A 14001-nucleotide genomic window follows, 5' to 3' on the forward strand; every position below is an offset into this window, starting at 1 on the left:
AAGTGACGATTCCGTGAGGCTTTTGGATGATCTCTTACCAGACGGGGTTTTTGATCTCAAATGGGTATGTGGGTGTGGTCCTGTGGAATCAACGGAGGCTCGGATTTGATGATCGACGGGACGCGCAGGTGGTGATAGGGAGGTTGAAAGATGAGAAGCTGGAATGCGGGATGGTCCAGCGATGGGCGAATGTGGTCCTGAAACATCAATAGTGGCCAGAGTATTCGAAGATGGGCGTTTTCCCAAGGCAACATGAGATGGTCCAGCGAGTGGTGTGTAATTTGAAACCGGATTTTTTTCTAATGAGATACAAGATGGCTCAGCAACAAGAGCGGATGGTACTGGGGGATCAACGAGAATTGCCGCAAGAGGGTTTTGACCTTGTGTGTTGTCGTAGGACGGGAGCGCAGATGATTGAGATTGGTTGGATGTTGGGACTTTAGCTTCCAAACGAAGGCTACGGGCCTGGGAGATTGTGCTAGGTCCAAAAGCAGGCGCCAGAGTACGTGATCGCTGGGATTGATGTTTGGCCGGAAGGGTTTCATATCTTTTATCTGGTTGCTTGAGTTGTTTACCAGAGGACGTATCATCATGATGATTTGGTTTACGAGGAGGGTGCATGATAGGAGGTTTTACTTTGGATTTCTTTTTTGCCAAACTATCTGATAAGATATTGTTTGATTCAGGATAAAATGTTCTGTATTGATCGTCTTCAGCTTCTGGACTAGACGGGCCGGGAAGAAACAGGTTGGAGTGACGAGGTGTGAATTGACGGGTTTGTGCTTTGGAATGAAAGGTTGTTTCGTGACCGGGCTGGAAAGAGAAAGCAATGATTTGATTATTTGATCGATGCTTGTGTGGCGGAATAGTTCCTTGTTGATCCAATATAATTGCATTTTCCGACGGATTATTTTCAGCTTGCAAGTCGAGGTGTGTAGGGCCTCTGTTTGTTTGTTTGCCCAGCTCATACATTACAATGTCAGTATTGCGTGATTCGGGTGAAGTACCTAGCATCTCGTTATTTGCTTATGAAAATTTCATACACACATAAATCATCAGTACTATAGGACCAATGATCCTCATAGGAAGTGAAATTTGTGGTCCTACCTCTATTTGTTTGATCATCCGGCTCGCACATGATGAGTTCAGTATTGCAAAATCGGGCTGAAGTGCCCTGAATCTCATTATTTGCTTAAAGGGCAAATAATGAAAATTCCATAAAAAAGGAAACCATTAGTTTTTGTATTTACCTAATGAGAACTGAATTTTGTGCTGCTACCTCTGTGCGTTTGATCATCCACCTCGGACATGATGATTTCATTATTGCAAACTCCAGCTGGAGTGATACATGTATCATTATTTGCTTCAATTACAGTTATTGAAATTTCATATCATACAAAAGAGATCATCAGCACTTCAGATTAATCAATCTTAATGTAATTAAGAGCAGTTTTAGATGGAACCTCACTTTGAGATAAATCACTGTGAAATATTGTGTTTGTGCTATTGGTGAAACATTGGGCCTGAAAGTCTTTTTGATCAACGAGCTCAGACATGGTGATGTCATTATCGTGTGATTGAGCTAAGTCACCTTCCAGTTTGTCGGTATATGCTTTGATTCCACAGAAATCAACATTTACACACAAAACAACAAAGAAATTCTTCAGATCTGCCAACTGCCATGAGATGTGAGACATGCACTCTTACTGCAATTGTATCCGGTTTGGTACATTTCCGCCGTACCATTCCGATCAATATGGTGTAGTTGAGATATTGAATTGTACGAAAAGGTTCCTCTGGAATCTAGAGTCGAGGCGTTTTCTGACAGAGGACATTTAACTTGGAAGTCAGCAATGCGGTTGACACCTCTATGGGCTTGTTCACCTGTCTCACCCATCATCATATCGGTATTGTGCGTTATTGTGTCAGTATGTATCTTATTATTTTCTTCAGGTCATTGAAAAGACAAAAACAAAAAAGTAGAGTGATTGATTATGAATATCTCATTCTTACTGTAATCAATGTCGACATAAAAAAATCCCTTCATACCTTGTGCAATGGGTTGATGATTTTGATCCTCAGGATGATCATGCATTGGTTGATTTCTTGAGATTGTGTTTTCTTCCATGCGAGCAGGTGAAATGAGAAAATCGGTCTCTGTAGATACAGTGGCTTCGATGTTATCAACAGAGTCTAGTCAGTTCAGACCTACATCAGCATCATGGTTTGTAAAAAAATGATGTGAATACCTACGTGAGTTACTTTGCTTTCGAAGTCCACTTTTTTCAGCGACTGGGACCAGCAGTTTCACTACCGCTTCTGCATCTGCAAATTTGAATGCAATTGGGCCGTCATGTGGCGTTGTTTTATTCGCATTTGACCACTCGGTATTTGGAGGACTTTGATTTTGGGGTGATGTGACTTGGACATTCAGATCGACTCGTTTGCCTGGTGATCATGATATATCAGTGCAGGAACGTTCAACACGTTGGTTATAGTAGATTAGAATCAAAATGGGGTACCTAGAGACTCCAGCATTTGAGATTGGTCTGATACAAGCTCCTGGCCCTCTCGTTCGAGCATATTTTCTAAGATTGATAGAACACCGACAACAAAACATTGACACTGTTAAAAACAACTCGATGTAAGGAAGACACAAGGCCTACCCTTTGGCGGATGCAGATAGACCTCTGACGGGGTATTCAGTTGGTTGATGTTTCTGTGTGGGGTGCTGTGTAAGACACTGCGGTGGCGTAAGCTATCGGACTTGGAATTCGCCGAGTTAGAAGCTGTGATAAAACACCACAGTATATCCATATCAGCATAAGCATCGATGGACTTTTTGTGATCTTTCTTGACTAGAAAAGTGCGAAATCTACCAAAGTTATCTTCTTGTAGTGTTCTGCAGGGTAATTCCGTGGACACCATTGGATTTTCACTTGCAATTGGATTTGTACAATCCGGCAGTGATGCTTTGGTAAGATGTTGATAAGTTGACCGCGATGACTTGTCCTGGCCGATAACTATTTGTAATCATTAAAATGAGCCAATATGCAGATGTCAGTATCAGACAAAAAAATTACCAATATTGAGTGATTGTCACGTACTTGTAGAGCTGATCGTGCGAAGCTGGACATCAGAAATTTTTGTACTTTCATGCTCATCATCTTCTGTGATCGATTTAGGAGAACCAGACTGTTGCGTCTCATTGTTTTTCGCACTCAGTTGATTATCATTACCTATCCGTTGGGTGGCCAACACCGCATGGTTCAAAGTAAGTGGTTTCAAGTCTCAGTTTTGAAAGTTCTATGGCTATGTGACAAGAATGTCAGAAATTTGTTTGTACCTATAATACCTGACTGCTGGATTGAAAGCAGGTCGTTTGTACTCTTTGTGATGACCCCAGCTGGTGATTGGCAACGTTTTTCAGAGGTGTCTGGAAGTTCTTTATATTGAGGTTGATGTAGGGCAGAGTCTGACCGTCTCAAAACGTAAAAATGCTGTCCCAAATTTTGGGACCATCTGCGTTCTAGAGGCCCTGAAGACCGAATTACAATGAAATTTGGTATGAGTGACATACATTAAGTTTCTGCTAGATATGCGTAAATATATTTGAACATACCTTCTCTCTCTTCGTGAATAGAATTTGACTGATCAGATTGATTGGTGTATTCTGATTGAGAATTATGCGACTGAACAGGTGGGTGATGACGTCTTCGAGAGGTGGGTGGCAATTCCAAGGATTCAAACTGATGCTTTGCCGATTTAGAGCCTCTTAGAATAGAATTTGTTTCTTGTAATTGAGATATATTTCTCTTTAAAGACCGAGAAGATGGGGTTGGTCGTGTATCCATTTCAAAACTAAAAGAATGGTCCTTGAGCCACTGAGTTGACGATTCTAGTTGTCCTCGACGGGGAGCTGTTTGGATATCAGAATCATTCTGATGAAAACATATCACATAATCTGTAAGATCAAGTAGCATCACTCACATTTCAGGATGACATCATTAGAGTCTCCAACATTTCCTCCGCCTTCCTCGGGAATCACATCTAATATATAAGCCAGGGGATGTGATAGTATCAGTCATCTTATCAGCCAGAAGGGTATAGAAAGACCCACTGACCAAGCTGTGACTGCCTAGTTCGAAGCTTCTTTCTGGTAGCAATAGGACGACCATCTGTGGCGGTGCGATTTCTTGCGGCAGGTGTCTACCGGACAGCCTAGATAAGTCACTCTACACATGACATGTTGATTGACTATCAAATAAAAACTCACATGGATTGGATCCTGAACGGTCTCTGCACCAATCAAATCTGACAAATTGAATTGATCTACATGTTCTGAGTGAGTAGCGTGCGTCTGAATTGGTGAGTGAGCCCATCCTAGAGAGGTGCGTGTCGATTCTAAATGTTCAAGGCGGGTATTCTCAGTTTTACTTTCATCGGGAGGTTTTGCTGCACCGGAAGAATCCGACTGGTCAGAACGATCTGCATGTTCAGGTTGGCTATTGTCCGACTGAACAGGTGAGTGATGACGAATTTGAGAGACGGGTGGCATTTCCGAGTTTTGAAGTTGGTTCTCCTCAGAGTTGGTTTCATCAACGATTTCCTTGGCGCTGGTGAAATCCAACTGAGAAACTTTGTCCACACATTTTGATTGAGTGTTTTGCGAATCAAGAGGAAGACAGCATTGAGAGGTGGATGGCGAGTTTGAGTGGTCAAGTTGATTCTTCTCGGATTTTGTCTTTGCGCCTATAAAATCTGCCTGATCAACTTGTTCCGCACATTCTGATTCGGTAATGTGCAACCAAACAGGTGAGTGGTGACGTCTTCGAGAGGCAGGTGGCGATTCCAAGTGTTCCAGTTGATCCTTCTCGCATTTAGAGCGTCTCAAAATGGTATGTGTTTCTTGTAATTGAGATAGATTTCTCTTTAAAGACCGAGAAGATGGGGTTAAGCATGTATTCATTTCAAAACTAAAGGAACAGTCCTTAAGCCACCGGTTTGATGATTCTAGTCGTCCTCGACAAGGAGCTGTTTAAATATCAGAATCATTCTGATGAAAACATATCACATAATCTGTAAGATCAAGTAGAATCACTCACATTTCAGGAGAACATCATTAAAATCTCCAACATCTTCTTCGCCTTCCTCAGGAATCGCATCTAATATATAAGTCAGGGGATGTGATAGTATCAGTCGTCTTATCAGCCGGGCGGTCAGTGAAAGACGCGCTGACCAAGTTGTGACTGCCTAGTTTGAAGCTTCTTTCTGGTAGCGATAGGACGACCATCTGTGGCGGTGCAACTTATTGAGACAGGTGTCTCAGGAGCTGAAGCCAAAAGATAAATCTCTTAATCCCTGACATGAATTCATAAGCGAATCAGAGAGCTTACTTGTGAGATCTCCCTTACTAGCTGAAGTTTTTGAATTACCAGTCGGAATGTTAGCAGATAACGGTGAGGAGATGATGTCTAGAGGGCTCAGACAGAAGGTAGGATGAGAAGTAACACCAATCAGTCTTAGTCAAATATTCATTGTGATGCAGCATACGGTCTTCATTTTCAGATAGATCCATTTGAGAATTAGGTGATGGTGTACAATCTTCGTTGTCGGAATCTTCGTGGTCGGAATCTTCGTGGTCGGAATCTTCGTTGTCGGATACATCCATTTGATAATTAGGTGATGGTGTGTCTTCATTTTCGGAAAGATCCATTTGAGAATTAGGTGATGGTGGCTCCATATCCATCAAATCATCACTAGAATTGTACTGGTTCTCCAGCTCGTTGAAGTAATAGTCGTCCAGTTCTTGCAGATCAGGAAGACTTTGATTGCGATCGTGGAGATCTAGACCGTGATAGATGTTAAACACAGCAGTTGAATTTCTGGTGAGAACACATGTATTGATCACAATTACTCACCTTCTTGGGAAGACCTGCAGGAGGGATCTAACATATTGGTTCGTTGATTGGACATAAGGTCGGATGTGCAAGAAAATGTCTGAGTAGGTCCAATTGGAGCGACAAGTCGGATATTTCTAATTGAGTTTGTGTTGGGTAAGAGGCAGATTCTTGATTCACTTGGCTTTTGAGAGGTCGACTTGATTTCGCAGCCATGTCGCACCCTTTGATATCCCCTTGTTATTAACCGTAAGATCTTAGTCTGGACAGTTGAACAAAGAGACAAAGAAAAGGAGGTTACAACTGCGAGCGACTTATTTGACTGTTGAAACCAAAGAAAGACAGATGCACTGAGTTCAAAACCTAAATGGTATATCTGGTTTGGGGAAAGTGTTTTTCAAAGAGCCAGCCCGGCTCCTATGTACTGAGTTTCCGTCGGCCAGTATTTTGGATGTCCTTCGCAAGATTTGAGGGATACCACGGTTTGGTGAGGTTAAACTGGCTGTGATGTATTTACGTGTAGAGTGAGTCACCCGTGCGAAGCTCATGCGGCGGGCTGTGAAGGCTGAGGATCAGACAGTTTTTTCTAGTGATTTAAATGATTTTGTCATGTTAAATCTTGAAATGTAACACAAAACATATGAGCATTGAAAATTTCTTAACGGAGGCGCAAGTGGCTCTGTGTGGAGCTTTCTACTGTTTTGAGACAAAGCAACTTTTTTTTATAATTGGTAGAGAACACAAACTCCAAAAAACAAAAAACAAAAAGAAACGGAGGCACAGTTTATAATTCTTAGAGAACATAGATGAAAGAAACAAGATGTCAATAACTGCTCGGGCCAAAATATATACAAGTAGGATCCAAGGTGGTGTGGGCTTTGTTTATTGCTGATGTGTAGACAGCCCGCGCAGAAGTAGAGATAGAATGAAAATGAAAAGATAGTAATAGAACATTTGGAATCTAGAACGACAAGATAATTGTCAATAACTGAGAAAGCTGAGGAATATGAACAAACTTCGAACCTCTTATATTCCATAGTATGCACCATACTGATCGACCACCAGATATTCAAAGAGGTCAATGATTTCTGCTTTGAGAGTGCGGCACGGGATGCGCTGGGTTGGTTCAAAGTGCCAGATGATCTGTTGAAGAAGATCTCGAGTGGTCCAATGTGGCACCCATCCAGGCGAGAGGTATGGGAGAAGGTTGACTGGTAAGGTCCGTATTTTAGTCCAGGTGTCGTGATTCTCATAAGCAGGTGGAAGTGGACGTCTTTGCAAGCGCATTGGTTGGTGCCTGAGCTCGGCAAGTCTGGCAATTCTGGATGATCGACGGCGCGGGGAAACAAGATTGTTTCTAGACAATCGACGGTGCGGGGTACCAGGATTGTTTCTGGGTGATCGACGACGAGGGGTACCAGGATTGTATCTGGGTGTTCGACGACGGGGGGTTCCAAGATTATCTGTTGGTGGTTGAGCTACCGGCGTTGAACGGTCTTGCTGAGGTGGTGTATTTTCTACCAGCAGATTTTCTGCTGGTTGAGGATGATTAGGATCGATAGCTGTCACCAGGGCGCTGTTACTGTCATTGCTGCTTGAACAAGAACAGACAGCCGATACAGCACAGTTTCCGGTTACAGTGAGGTTTCCATAGATTTTTATAGACATGATGTGATCAATAATTGATTAAACTAAAATACGCAATGAGAATGAAACGTCAGCTGAAAAATTGTCAAAGACACAGCTGGAAGATTAAAACACAGGATTACACACGTTATACAGCACAATGTACTTCAAAGACCTAGATGAATCAGTTTGATCGTGAGTGGATGAATGTCGAGCCTGGGTGATGTGCAGCAAGGAGGTAGTCTTCCGAGTTACTTTGAAGGCCTTAAATATGGCAGACTCACCAGGCTTGACTCTGACCTTCTGACAATCTTTTACATCTTAGGTTTGTCAAATCCACGGCCGTTTTCGGCAGTTGTTTAAAGGCAGAAAACAAAATTAGGAACCACAGATGTGATTGTTGATGAACGGGACTCGGAGCCAGAGTCGCGAGTTGGAAGCTTTGAGAGAAAGGATGATGTCATATGGTTGTTTTGCTTGATGAACGTTGGTTGAACTTGAAGTCACTGGGGGGATAGTAATTTTAGGGTGTGGGAAAGAAACGGTTGTCTTCCTTGATCAACGGCGGCGATCGTCTACTTAAAAAATTGAAAAGGTCAGTACCGGTAGCCCTATGTGGATGTGCAAAAGAGAATATGTTCCCTTTGAATGTCTTACTTACACTGCACAGATGTAGTATTTTTCGGCTATGCAAAATGATTAGAATTAATGTCAAAAATGATTAAAAATGCTATGTTAATGCATAAAAATGCACCATTAATGCACCATTAATGAAAAAAAATGCAGCATCAATGCAGAAAAATGCAGTGTTAATGCACATGAAGAATGAATGCAGAATTCCACCTTTTTCAATTTTGTTTGTCCTTCAGGTCAATCATTTTTCACTTGGGAAAAATACTACATTTGCCCAGTGTTAGACAGGAAGGAAAACACACATGAAGGAAAAAGCAAAAAACCTTCTACATACATAGCAATCAAAAGCATCGGTCGGTTGAATACAGTTCTCGTAATTGGCTCTTCACCAGGACTGTATGAGGGTGAATGGAGGGGACACAATTGATCAGAGTTCTAAGCAATCATTGAGCGAAATGAATTTGAATGAGAGTTTGTTGATGGAAAGAGGTGACGAGCTGGAGTATTTGCGGATATGTTTACTGGAATAGATTTTGGCTTTCAAAATACAGATTGTATGGTGGAGTTTGTGTATTAAGAAATTTCAGAAATATGAGGGCAGTCGGATAAACTTTGGGTTTTGAAATCCAGAGGTGTGGAGTGTGTGTGTAAAATCAATAAGCGGTGCTGAAATGAATTTTGAGGTTCAAAAATCCGAGTGGTGAAGTGTATGTACAATGTATGTGTGTATTTGATTAGTATGAAGGTAATTGGGATGAATTTTGATTTTGAGTGGTGGAGTTATGTATTACATAAATGAATATATTACTGGCTTTAGCTGTGATGAACTTTGAGTTTTGAAATTCGGAGTTGAGTGGTGGAGTGTGTTTTGAGTTTCAAGAATCCAAGTGGTGAAGTGTATGTATGTCTATGTATGTGTGTATTTGATTAGTATGAAGGTAATTGGGATGAATTTTGAATATACATATAAGCACAGCGAAATGGATTTTGAGTGGTGGAGTTAGATATTAAATGAATATATTACTGGATTTAGCTGTGATGAACTTTGAGTTTTGAAGTTCAGAGGTGAGTGGTGGAGTGTGTGTATAAGATAAATATAAAGAGTACTACACACACTCCTTAGTGAGTTTTGAAATCTAGGCTTGAGTGGTGAAGCGTATGTATGTTTTGGGTACTGGGTTTAGCTGGGATGAACTTTGAGTGTCGAGATTCAGAGGTGAGTGGTGGAGTGAGTAATAAAATCGATATACATAAGGGACACTTGAATATCGAATTTGGAATGGAGACTTGAGAGGTGAAGGTTGTACATATGTATGTATTAAATTAGTTATTTATCAAGGGTGATGGAATGAATTTTGAATATACATATAAGGGCAGTGAGATGATTTTTGAGTTGTGTAGTGCATCTATCAAATTAATATAAGAAATTCAGAGAGTGGAGTGTGTTTATAAAGTCAATATAAGTTTGTAATATGTGGGGGTGTATTAAATTCCAGTAAGGGTAATAGGATGGATTTTGAATATATAAGGGCAGTGAAATAAATTAATATATTACTGGATTTAGCTGGGATGTTTGAGTTTTGAAATTCAGAGGTGTAGTGGAGTGTGTGTATAAAATCAATTTAAGGGGTACTTGAATATTGGGTTTTGACATCTAGACTTGAGTGGTGAAGCGTATGTTGTAGATATGTGTGTATCAAATTACTTATATAAGGGAAAGGGAACGGATTTTGAATAGAAATGTAAGGGCAGTGAGATGAGGTTTGAGTTGTGGAGTGCATCTAATTAATATAAGGGTACAGAAATGAATCTTGAGTACTGAATTTAGTACAATAACTCTTTACTGGTATGAAGTTTGAACTGATTTTTGGGATTCAAAGAGTGGAGTGTGTTTAAATATAAGTCTGTAATATTCATGTGTGTATTAAATTCCAGTAAGGGTAATGGGATGGATTTTGAATATATAAGGGCAGTGAAACAAACATTGAGCGGTGGAGTTATGTATTAAATGAATATATAAGGGTAACTGAATTTTGGGAACGAGATTTTGAATACTAGATTTAGCCCAATACCTTTATTAGGATGAATTTCGAGTTTCAAAATTCACTGGTGAGTGGTGAGTGGTGACATTGTGTATAAATTTACAATTAAGAAGGGATAATGAGTTTTCCATTTGAAATGGGTTACTTCTAAATGTATAAGGGTAGCTTTTGAGTGGTGTATATTAAATTAATTAATTGATATAAGGGTACTGGAATGAATTACTGAATTTCGCCTTCTTTGAAATTGGATTACTTTGAATATATAATTAGGGTAGTAAGCGGGATGAATTTTGGGTGGTGTGTATAATAAATTGATCAATTGACATAAGGGTACTGGAATGAGTTACTGAATTTTGCCTTTTGAATTTTGGATATATAAGGGTAGTAAGTGGGACAAATTTTGAATGTGTATAATAAATTAATTGATTGGCATAAGGGTACTGGAATGAGTTACTGAATTTCGCCTTTTTTGAAATAGGATAATTTTGGATATATAAGGGTAGAGGGATGAAATTTGGTTGGTGTATAATAAATTAATTGATTGACATAAGGGTACTGGAATGAGTTACTGAATTTAGCCTTTTTCGAAATAGGATAATTTTGGATATATAAGGGTAGTGGGATGAAATTTGGTTGGTGTATATTAAATCAATCAATTGATATAAGGGTACTGTAATTAATTACTGAATTTATCCCAATACCTTTATATCAACTGAAAGACATACTGTACCCTTATGTCACATATATACCATATATGTGATGTAAGTCAAAATCAAAGCACTGTCCGCATCTCAATACACACGCTCAGTACAAGCATTACCATACTGTATACATACTCAAGTTATGGATGATAGATCAAAAATTTAGCCTAAATATCTTCATAAAGATCCTTACACCACGGAAGGGTTTTAACTTTTTTGTCGAGGAGTGTTTTCACCTGGCTTCAGAACACTGCCAAGACCCGAAAAGCCCCGCATACATCACGCGGGGCCGCGAACCAGCTGGTTCTTCTGCATCAAGCCTACTCCTTGAACACGTCCTGAGCATCATGTTAGTTCTACATTGTGTTTCCAGTCTTTCGCGATGTGTATATCAATTCAATACTACAATACACCATATCCAAAACTTAGTCGCTGGAGGTGGTATTATCTTCCAAGTCCATAATTATGATGGCTTAAATGTACATAGTCTTCAAGAGTCAAGTCTTCGAGAGTCAAGTCTTCAAGAGCCATACATCATGGTAATATGTACCTAAATTTGATAATACCATGGCTCAAGGGATTGACAGAGGGGTATGGCTTCATAGAGGATTACTCCTCTGTATTTTCTCTGATCATGGAATCTTTCATTCAAATTCAAGATTCAATACACCCTTTTTTCAAAGACACAAACACAAGGTTTTTTACCATGACCTCAGATTAGCTCATTACCACATATCCGGCCCAACAAATGTTCTCAAACGTGTCAAATCCTCTCAAATCCCACTTCTGATGAGTGGAGGTGTTCATTCCCATCGATCATTTCCATGAACCCTGCATGATAAGATTCTAGTATCCCTTTAAATAAACCGTTGCTCTCATCCAAATGGGCTGCACAGACACGCAGAAGCCGCGGCAAAAGACGCTCAACTCCTCCAACACCATCCTCCAACACCAACCTCCAATAACGGTCATTAACCTTACAAACTTCTTTTCTTTTATCTTCTCCAGTCTTGTCCTCCCTCTGATGCCCATTCTTGTCGGAGATCAGCATGCAGGCCCTTTTCACATTGGCAAATCACCACTCCGCAAGTCCATGGTTCACTCAACAAGGGCGAAGAATGATTCTTGTTGAACGAATCTCGGTCGGCTTCTTCGCAGACAACATGACAACGTCAGAGGACCACCATAGCAAAGCGGTGAGCTCGGTATGTGTGATTCATTTGTATTTAAACATCACATCTACACGCTTCCTAAAAACTTTTTCCATATTCCACATTCAGTATATATCCAACGTTCAAAATCCGGCGAACTCATTCTTCCTTGTTTTAGCTCTCAATTTATCATCATTCAATCACAGTCCAATCTATTCATTTAACATGTCAAAAATCTCAGGCATTTACCATGGCCGCCGTGTATTGTCTCGTGTATCTTCTCGAATTCCGCATCGCTCTGGTCGACCTAGCAGTATTCCAGTGACAAGAATGATTGAACCATCTCGCAATTGTAAGATCTGATGTGATTATGATTCAGTAAGAAGACTGATTGATTGACTTATCAAAGGTATTGCCGCTTCGAGTTCCAATTTGACCGCTTCGAGTCTCAAAAGACGCCTCTCCGGGATTACTCAAAGTTTGTTTAGTTGAGGGGTTCCAAAATATGCGTTGAAGTTCTTATGGCAACCTCCCTAATTTCTCTAGACACTGAGACAAGCAATAAACGCCAAGCAAAACACGCAAAGACTACGTTTCAAAACACTGATAGTCACTCAATAAGTAACAGTCTATCAGACCCAGTCAAATGGTCCGCGTTTAAAAATGAGCTCAATGGTGAGTCCTTGATAGTTCGCTGCATTTAATTTTGACTTACAATTGTTGATTTATACGTCACAGCCACCATGGACAGCACCGATTTTTCAGATGCCCTGTCTGATCTTAGCTCTACGGAAACCTTCTCTAAGCACCGGTCAATTATGCTGGAGTCGCCACCAGCTGGAATATATTTGTTTCAAGCAGGTAAGTCAAAGTTGAAATACTTCCAAATGTACTCTAACACTGACATCCCACTTTTTGATTCTCAACGTGTGTCCCTGTTTTCTTCACACTCCTTACCAACAACAATCAACTTTTTAATTCGTGTCTGCAGATGAAGTCTGTAGTCCTACTTTAAAAAGGTGTCGATCCCTGTCTATTGGTGAGGATCTTGACGGTGAGTTTGGTGTCACGGTGTCACATATGTTGATTTCACTCCAATGACCAACCTTTTTGCTGCAGTCCCGCCAAACAAGCGAAACAGGATTGAGGATGACGGCGGCCAAATGTTCTCAATTCATCCATCAAATTCTAAACCTGGTATCAATCCCTTAAGGAAACCGGTATTACATTCTAAAACTGATAACAATTGCTCAAGGAGACCGGTATTACTTGCTCTTGAGTGTGGGTCTCAAGGTATGCAACCTCCATCAAAATATGTCGCTTTTTCTCTAAATGACATGTTTCCTTTTAGTCAAAGAACAACCCTACGAGCGACAGAGAAGCATCCTTGACCGCCCCGAAATCAATCTACCGGCTGGTTTCTTTTGGCCTGCAACTGACAGTTCCTACGGTTCCTCAAACAGCCACAGTCTTTCGTCTAGTCCAGTCTTTCGAGGTATTGACGATTCCATTGATCCGGCCCTCAAGATCCTGACTCCTTCATTTTCCCCCACATCAGCCACTCCTCCTACCGAAAACACTCACAGTATCTTGTCTAGTCCAGTCTTTTGGAGTGTTGACGATTTCATCAATCCAGCCCTCAAGACCCCGACTGCTTCAACTTCTCCCACATCCGCCACTCCTCCCAACGACAATCCTGCACAACCATCTACCAGCTCATTTGGCCACTCATACAAGAACACATCTGATCATTACTGTAAGTGTTTCCTGAAACTCAGGCCTACAATCGGGAATTCTGATGTTTGGTACAATCGCATTCAGCTTCGAAATGCAGCTGTCATCAAATTATGGAGGGTCTGTTGGAAGAAATACATATTCACTTTGAACGTCTAACAAAAGTTCTCGTGCATTTTAAGAATTGAACTCAGCAATTTATTCATTTGCAAGG

General features: G+C 40.7%; 3 protein-coding genes across 3 annotated transcripts; 1 reads left to right on the top strand and 2 right to left on the bottom strand.

Annotated features, from left to right (window-relative positions):
• Window positions 1-2003: 2003 nt before the first annotated feature.
• MELLADRAFT_86538 (uncharacterized protein) lies at window positions 2004-5976 on the bottom strand (the record flags this gene model as incomplete). Its single annotated transcript, XM_007410296.1, has 16 exons — window positions 2004-2008; window positions 2050-2172; window positions 2254-2448; window positions 2523-2588; window positions 2667-3023; window positions 3108-3290; window positions 3347-3538; window positions 3623-3919; window positions 3991-4050; window positions 4125-4209; window positions 4277-5034; window positions 5106-5165; window positions 5240-5353; window positions 5397-5474; window positions 5554-5847; window positions 5922-5976. 16 exons carry the CDS (start codon window positions 5974-5976, stop codon window positions 2004-2006), a joined length of 2922 nt encoding a protein of 973 aa, XP_007410358.1.
• A 950-nt stretch (window positions 5977-6926) lies between these two features.
• MELLADRAFT_106645 (uncharacterized protein) lies at window positions 6927-7568 on the bottom strand (the record flags this gene model as incomplete). Its single annotated transcript, XM_007410295.1, has 1 exon — window positions 6927-7568. One exon carries the CDS (start codon window positions 7566-7568, stop codon window positions 6927-6929), a length of 642 nt encoding a protein of 213 aa, XP_007410357.1.
• A 4217-nt stretch (window positions 7569-11785) lies between these two features.
• Window positions 11786-13975, top strand: MELLADRAFT_86540 (uncharacterized protein; the record flags this gene model as incomplete). The annotated part of the gene is made up of 8 exons (XM_007410140.1): window positions 11786-11869; window positions 11946-12098; window positions 12183-12405; window positions 12600-12728; window positions 12792-12914; window positions 13113-13346; window positions 13405-13809; window positions 13875-13975. 8 exons carry the CDS (start codon window positions 11786-11788, stop codon window positions 13973-13975), a joined length of 1452 nt encoding a protein of 483 aa, XP_007410202.1.
• Between the last annotated feature and the right edge of the window lie 26 nt (window positions 13976-14001).

The sequence above is a fragment of the Melampsora larici-populina genome, assembly GCF_000204055.1.
Source record: "Melampsora larici-populina 98AG31 unplaced genomic scaffold MELLAscaffold_19, whole genome shotgun sequence".
NCBI classification, from domain to species: domain Eukaryota; kingdom Fungi; phylum Basidiomycota; class Pucciniomycetes; order Pucciniales; family Melampsoraceae; genus Melampsora; species Melampsora laricis-populina.